The 6954-nt window shown below is 53.0% G+C and overlaps 1 protein-coding gene across 2 annotated transcripts in view; it reads left to right on the top strand.

Moving 5' to 3' along the window:
• Window positions 1-274: 274 nt before the first annotated feature.
• LOC127004622 (probable nuclear hormone receptor HR38) overlaps window positions 275-6954 on the top strand; it is a 37702-nt gene continuing 31022 nt past the window's right edge. Inside the window, exon 1 of one of the 2 annotated variants that reach the window (XM_050872651.1) lies at window positions 275-723. In XM_050872651.1, coding sequence (XP_050728608.1) covers window positions 489-723 — 235 coding nt within the window. In that variant the 5' untranslated portion in view covers window positions 275-488. The remainder of the gene's footprint in view (window positions 724-6954) is intronic. The other variant, XM_050872650.1, reaches the window with a different exon arrangement.

The raw sequence follows: 6954 nt of genomic DNA, 5'->3' as shown, positions 1-6954 counted from the left end.
GCTACCACGGCAGGGCAAGGCCGCCCCGCCTGACTCACATCCTCGGGGCTGCTACCCGCACGCCGCCCGTGCTCACGCCCACCCTCGCCGCCCAGCGCCCCTCGCTGCAGGCCTCTCCTGGTCCTGTGCGTTATCCTACACTTGCTTTCAGCATTCCTTGGCTCTCACATAGCGCATGCGTTGTCCCGCAAGTGATGACGTATGGAATCAATAGTGACGTCGACCGCCGTCATATATTTAGCAGCCAATGAGCGCGCCTCTAGTGTGACAGAGCTGCCACGCCATTGGTTATGACGTCGGCCGTGACGTGGCGGTGACGTGTACGGTGATGTCATGCGTTTATAACTTGGTCGCAGATGCTTCGGAGCAGTTATCTTGTTGTGAAGACGGTCGGCTTCGGTTGTGGTGTGTGTCCGTCGTGGCAGAGCGAGTGTTGGAGAATATACACCAGAATACGTCGCTATATCGTGACCTCTCTAGTCCTCTAGATGAGGGACCTGTGGTACGAGACCTACCTTGACCTGGATCAGCTCACCGACACGGGGGTGACCGCCGCCGGACAGGGTGACCTGGCCTTCCCCCACTTGACCTCAAGTCACGTGACATACCCAACCCTGCCTGTGACCTCCTCCAACACACCCTCGCCGCCCGTGCCGGCACTGGCCCCCATCAAGTCCTCCCCCGACTCCCCCGAGGCGCCCGTAGACTTCTGCTACAGTCTAGGTGAGTACCGATCCTTCTCCCCGTGGTGGGTGATGAGTGTTCTGGTCAGTCGCAGCCTCCGCCGGGGCACCAGAGAAAATATGCCATGCACGTGGTGCCCGGCGGCCCGACACTCCTGACGTGTTGCGGCGGTGACCCGCGATGCTGCGACCTTGTGCCCGCAACTCTCCCGCCCAACGATCCCGCCCCTTGGCTCACTGGCCCTCAGCTCCCCCGTTGTCCTCCCGTCCCCTGCAGCTCCCTCAACCCTGCGGCCTGTCACAGGCCGTCAGCCAGGGCGCCGCGCCACGTGTCAAGGTGTCGCTCGCGTACGCTGCGATATTCACACAGTAAACAAGTGCGCGCCGTGACCAGTGAGCCGTGAATTTGTACATCACAGGCCTGACGCTCCCCACATGATTATCGGACGAGAGGCGGAGATTGGAAGACGTTTTGGACAGCTATGCCAATACTGTCTGAGTGCTGGCTGACGCGCAAAGTGCCCTGTCGTGTGCCCGATGTAGGGGAGAGGAGAGGGTGTGGAAGTGCTGCTGGCCCGAGAGAGGCTCAAACTTTGGAAGTACCGCGGCGAGTTTAGTCATTTCCTGAGGAAGGCGAGTCGTGTGCTTAACAGTGACACTGAGTCCGCTGTTCAGTAAGGATGGTGGAGAAGGTAGGCTGAGGCTAAGATCTTTAAGACACAAGTTTCAGTGTCCTGTCTCTGAGTGCCGATGTGAGTGACCTCGAGAGAGCGTGTACAGATACTACAGGAGCGTTTAGATGATTGTTTAAGTATCACAAATACTAAAAAATGGCCAAAAAACGCAGTGGGACAAGTAACGAGAGTAACAAACATGAAAAGCTGAAATAAATGAAGAAAAGAACTCGGAATGAAGAGGAGAAAAAGGAGGAGGAGGAGGAGGAGGAGAAGGAGGAGGAAGATGAGGAAACGCTCTTGTTTATTGTAATGGGGAAGCTGGAACACGAGAGATCCTGTCCTGGGGAGGCAACGAAGTCTGTCCTGTTGGTCGTGTAACTTCGCAAACTCGTACTTTCCGCTGCGGATTAACCACTTCCCAGTCGCAAAGGATCTCAGTGCGTGGAGCCGCAAGGAGTGGGAGGGAGGGGGGAGGGGCCGCAGGACCCGTGGTGGCAACTACATTAAAGGTGAAGCTGCCTTACGTGGGTGTTTGCCGCGTGCTAGTGCTGCTGTTGTCGCTGCTACTGCCGTTTGTTGCCCCTGTGCTGCTGTTACTAGTCCCCCCGCGGCGCCTCCTTCCCCGGGGACTCGTTGCGGAGTGTGTTGGGAGCCCCTTAGGTACTCTACTCCATGAAAGGGCCGAAGGGAGGAGAAGTTAAAGGAGAAAAAGAGAAAACTATTGTGTGAGTACGAGTCTTAAGTTACCAAAGCCACATTGACCGTTGATAGAGACGTTTTATAGAGATGAAATATAATACGAAGATAGATTACTGACAGGTACGGTCAGTGAGTAGCGTGAGGTCGAGCCAGTGTGAGGGAAAGGGGAAAAAAAGGTTAGATACTTGAACCTTGTGACAGCCACCGCGTCCCTGTCACTGATTCTTATTAATGATCAGCATTTAGGACCCCCCGTATGTGTGCGTGTGTGTGTGTGTGTGTGTGTGTGTGAGAGAGAGAGAGAGAGAGAGAGAGAGAGAGAGAGAGAGAGAGAGAGAGAGATTTGTGGTAGGCATGTACTGATTACAGATAAGGGGGCTTTATGTTATCGTGTGTGTGACAGGCAAGGAAGGGGGCAGGAGGAGGCATGGTCACGGACACACGAACGTCTCAATGCATTCGTAACGTGTTAGGGAATCTTGTCTCGGCCCTCCTCCTCCTCCTCCTCCTGTGTTTTGACCCTCGAATGTTTTGCCCTTCCTTAGACAGCCAGGAATACATAGAGGAACGAATAATAGGTTAGATGATAGGCTTTTATGCAGGTGTTCGAAGGTGTAAGAGAGAGAGGGAGTGTGTGTGGGGGGGTGGGGGGGAGAGACTTTGCGTGTATGTGTATGTTTGCGTGTGGATAGAGAAATAGTGGAGGTGGTGAGTGAGTGAGTGGGTGGGTGGGTGGGTGGAAGATGCACGTGGTAGCAGTAGCAGTAGTGAGGGTGGTGGTGAGGGTGGCGGTGAAGACAGACAGCAACAAGTACCTCCACCCTCACCGCCCCGCCCCGCCCCGCCCCGCCCCGGACAAACAGCCTCCTCCTCTGCGTGGTCTTGAGAACGCAACTGTGAATAATGGGCGACAGTGAGGCTGTTTTCCCCGTCTTGGCCTCATCAAAGCTTCAATGTTTTCGTCAGGAGGAGGAATGAGGGGAAGAAGAGGAGGAGGCGAAGAGCAGGAGGAGGAGGAGATGGAGGAGGAGGAGGAGGAAGAGAAGTAGGCATCTTGTCCTAACCACGAATCAACTTTAAGGTTTTCGCCGGGCCAGACACGTCCACTTTAAGTCGCTCCTTAGTCGATACGAGGGCCCGTGCCGGTTGTGACGTAGTGGTGACGTCAAGGAAACGTCAATACTTCCCCCCCTCAGGTGTGACGTCACCTCGCAGGCTGGCCGCGGCGGGACCCTGCATGGCGCCCTCACACTCCTTATCCTTACCCTGTCCCACCCTGCTGGTCTGCCCTGGGGAATTAAAGGAAGGAGAGGGCAAAGAAAGGGTGGATAGAGGAGGCGGCACGTGCCGTTGAGGGAGTGAAAAGGGTGAGGGGAGACATGGGAAAAGGGGAAAAGGGGAAGAGAGGGGAGAGTGCGGTGTGGTTGGTACGCCTGAGGGTATCGATGCCACCACCACCACCACGACTCGATGACGTCATAGGTGATGATGCCACACACACACACACACACACACACACACACACACACACACACACTCGGTCTCAGCTGTGTTATGGCTTCACGGAGATGTTCGGTGCACGCGAGCGATTTGTTTCTGTTGAACGCTGTATTTTTCTCTCATGTTGCGCTTCTTGTTTGTCGTTTGTTTCCCCTCGTGCCCCGATCGCCTCTCCCTCGTTGTTTCTTCGTTACGGGGCGGCGAGGACTTAATGCAAACCAGTGATGCCCAGATTGTATATCCTACTCCTCTTCCTCCTCCTCATCTTCCTCCTCTTTATCTCTCATCTCTCCTATTACGTTAGTTCCTCCACCTCCTCCTCCTCCTCCTCCTCATGACAATATAATCTTCCTTCTCTTCTTCCTTCCTTTCCTCCACACACACACACACACACACACACACACACACAAGGACAGTCTTATGCACACGATGAAGAATTAATCATCATACCCAAGGAGGAGGAGGAGGAAATGGATAAAGATATAAGCAGAGATAGAGAGTCAGGGAGGGCCGGCTCTCAGCGACGGACTGAAAGAGTTGGGACAATCTCTCTCTCTCTCTCTCTCTCTCTCTCTCTCTCTCTCTCTCTCTCTCTCTCTGTGTTGATGGTAGATGATTATTTTGGCATCCACTCCTCCTCCTCCTCCTCCTCCTCCTCCTCCTGTTACCTGGTCCTCGTGTTCACCTGCTGTTTTCTGTGCTGCGTTATGAGGCCGTGGGCGTTCTGGTGATTTTTTTTTCCTATTATGTGAGGGACAAGTAAAGATGGTGATGATGATGATGATGATGATGGTGGTGGTGGTTGAATTCTTGCTGGTCAGGTTCCTACTACTACTACTACTACTACAGCTACTACTACCACCATCGCCACCCTTGCAATCCTTCATTAAAACAATTATTTCCAACGCAACAGCAATTACTTCAGATTTCGCTCTAAATAACAGCCATAAAGAGAATTACTAACGTTATTATTATTATCATTATCATCATCATCATTGTCATTATCATTTACCTGTTTATTCATTTTCTGTATATGTTTACCTGTAGGTGGGAAGAAGAGGGAGGAGGAGGAGGAGGAGGAGGAGGAGGAGGAAGGTCGATTCGAGTTGACGTGAGAGACAGGAGGCAGAAGAAACCAAGATAACACACCCTTCATGTTCCCCCTTTCAGTTCTCCTTTTAATTTCCCTTCGCTATCGACGCCTCGTACCGCCATAGGGAACAGGAGGAGGAGGAGCAGAAGGAGGAGGAGGAGGGACGGCAGGTGAAGACGGGGGGTGAAGGAGGAAAGGATGGCGATAGGTGTGTGTGTGTGTGTGTGTGTGTGTGTGTGTGTAAGAGATTCCCCACGGCCTGATCGCGTGGTGGACTCGTGATCGCCAGCAAGTACCCTCCCAGTGAGAGTATTCAGAGCTCGTTAGCCAATCTCTGGGTACTGCTGGGACCTTCACCACACTCCACACCACCCCCATCCACCGTGCTCAAAGGGGGGGCAGTACCCGCTTCTTGTCAGCGGTATGATATTTCGAACTGAGCGGGGTTCGAACCGGAGCCTGGCGGTGTAGAGTTTTAATCCACTGAGCCGCCGGAGCTGTATGTGTGTGCGTGTGTGTGTGTGGTGTGCGCGCGTGCTGTAGGTATGAGATGAGGAAAGTACGCAGAGAGAGAGAGAGAGAGAGAGAGAGAGGAACGCTACTGTGCTAAAGAAGGATAGCAGAGTAGCGGAGGTGGCGGTGGAGGCGGCGGCGGCGGCGTGAGCGGCAGCGTTCGGTCGGTGTTGTGGCGGTGGTGGCGGCGGTGTAGCAGGTGGTGGTGGTGGAGTTGCATCAGGTGGCGCCGGCGGTGGTGGTAGTGATGCAGCTAGTGGTGGCGGTGGCGGTGGTGGTGGTGACGCGGTGACCCAATGCTGCTGTTTCTAGTAATTGGTGAGTCTGTTTTCATATGTGTGCTGTGTTTGATTTCCCCTTTTTTTCAACACCACTTTAACCACCTCCTCCTCCCCTCCCTCTCTCACTTATTTCCCTCTCTCTCTCCCTCTCTCTCTCTCTTTCTCCCATCGTTCGTTTTATCTTCGTTTCTTCGCCGCCGTCCCCGCTATCTCTCTCTCTCTCTCTCTCTCTCTCGGGTACCGTTATCACATCCTCCTCATATTTCCTTTATTTATCCATCTCGTCTCGTCTTCTTTCGCTTCCGCCTGTGCTTTTGAAGTCGATGTATTGCTCCTCTCTGTGTGTCTGTCTGTCTGTAACTCTCCCTCTCTCGCTCTCGCTCTCTCGCTCTATCTATTTATCTGTCTATCTCTCTGGAGGCCTATTATCAGCTCCCATCACCCCCACATCCACCCCTTTTTTTCCCTCCTCCCCTTTCCCCTCCCCCTTCCACTCTCCCTTTCCTCCATGGTGCGGCTCCCCCTACCTGTGTTTCCTCAGGTGACCTAGTTAAAGCAGGTAGACAGGTGTATCCCCTCGCTCACCCCCACCTCCACCCCCAACACTATCCCATCAATACTTCCTTTCCCTCCTCCCTCACTGTTGACTCTCCCCCACCATCATCACTATCACCACCACAGCATCAGTTAAGCGTCTCTTCACTATCATAACACCAGCATCATCACCAGCGTCATTTTTCACCACTTAAACAAACATCACCACTATCACTATCTCGTCTACCTTCATCTTCATCATCATCATCACTATAAAACAGTCCCTCCCCGCCACTTCCTCACTCCACATCATCCACAATGCATCGCCACATCATTATTGCATCCACTTCCGCGCCCGCTCCTGTCATCCACCGCGCAGAAAGCCACACTCCGCCACCTTCAGCTTCGCATATTCATCCACTTTTTTTTTTTTTACTGCATCTACTCTCCTCCTCCTCCTCCACCTCCTCCTCCTCCTCCTCCTCCTCCTCCTCCTCGCCACCTCCTCCCCATCCACATTGAAAAATATTAAACTTATTCGATGGGTGGAAGAATGGAGAGAAAAAAAAATTACTAGTGTGAAAAAAAAAGTGTAATGTGTGTGTGTGAGAGAGAGAGAGAGAGAGGGGGGGGGAGTACATTTAAAAGCCCATCTACCTATCAGCTTTATTCGTATACTTGTAGTGTCGAGGGGAGGAAAAGGAGGAGGAGAAGGAAGAGGAAGAGGAGGTGGAGGAGGGGGAGGAGGAGGAGGAGGCTGCGGTAGGTAAGGAAGTAAAAAAATAATCTTGTGTAAAAGTAATTGAGGAAAACCATCATGTACGTGTGTGTGTGTGTGTGTGTGTGTGTGTGTGTGTGTGTGTGTGTGTGCGCGCGCGTGTGTGTGGTGGAGGAGGTGGAGGAGACCTGCTTGGTGGTGGTGGTGGATTGTCAAAACACATCAAAAACTTGCTGGTTATCCACTTTTTCGAGTC

The sequence above is a fragment of the Eriocheir sinensis genome, chromosome 28 (assembly GCF_024679095.1).
Source record: "Eriocheir sinensis breed Jianghai 21 chromosome 28, ASM2467909v1, whole genome shotgun sequence".
NCBI lineage: Eukaryota > Metazoa > Arthropoda > Malacostraca > Decapoda > Varunidae > Eriocheir > Eriocheir sinensis.
The sequence above is the reverse complement of the archived record's forward strand: the minus strand, read 5'-3'. Positions and strand labels throughout refer to the sequence as shown.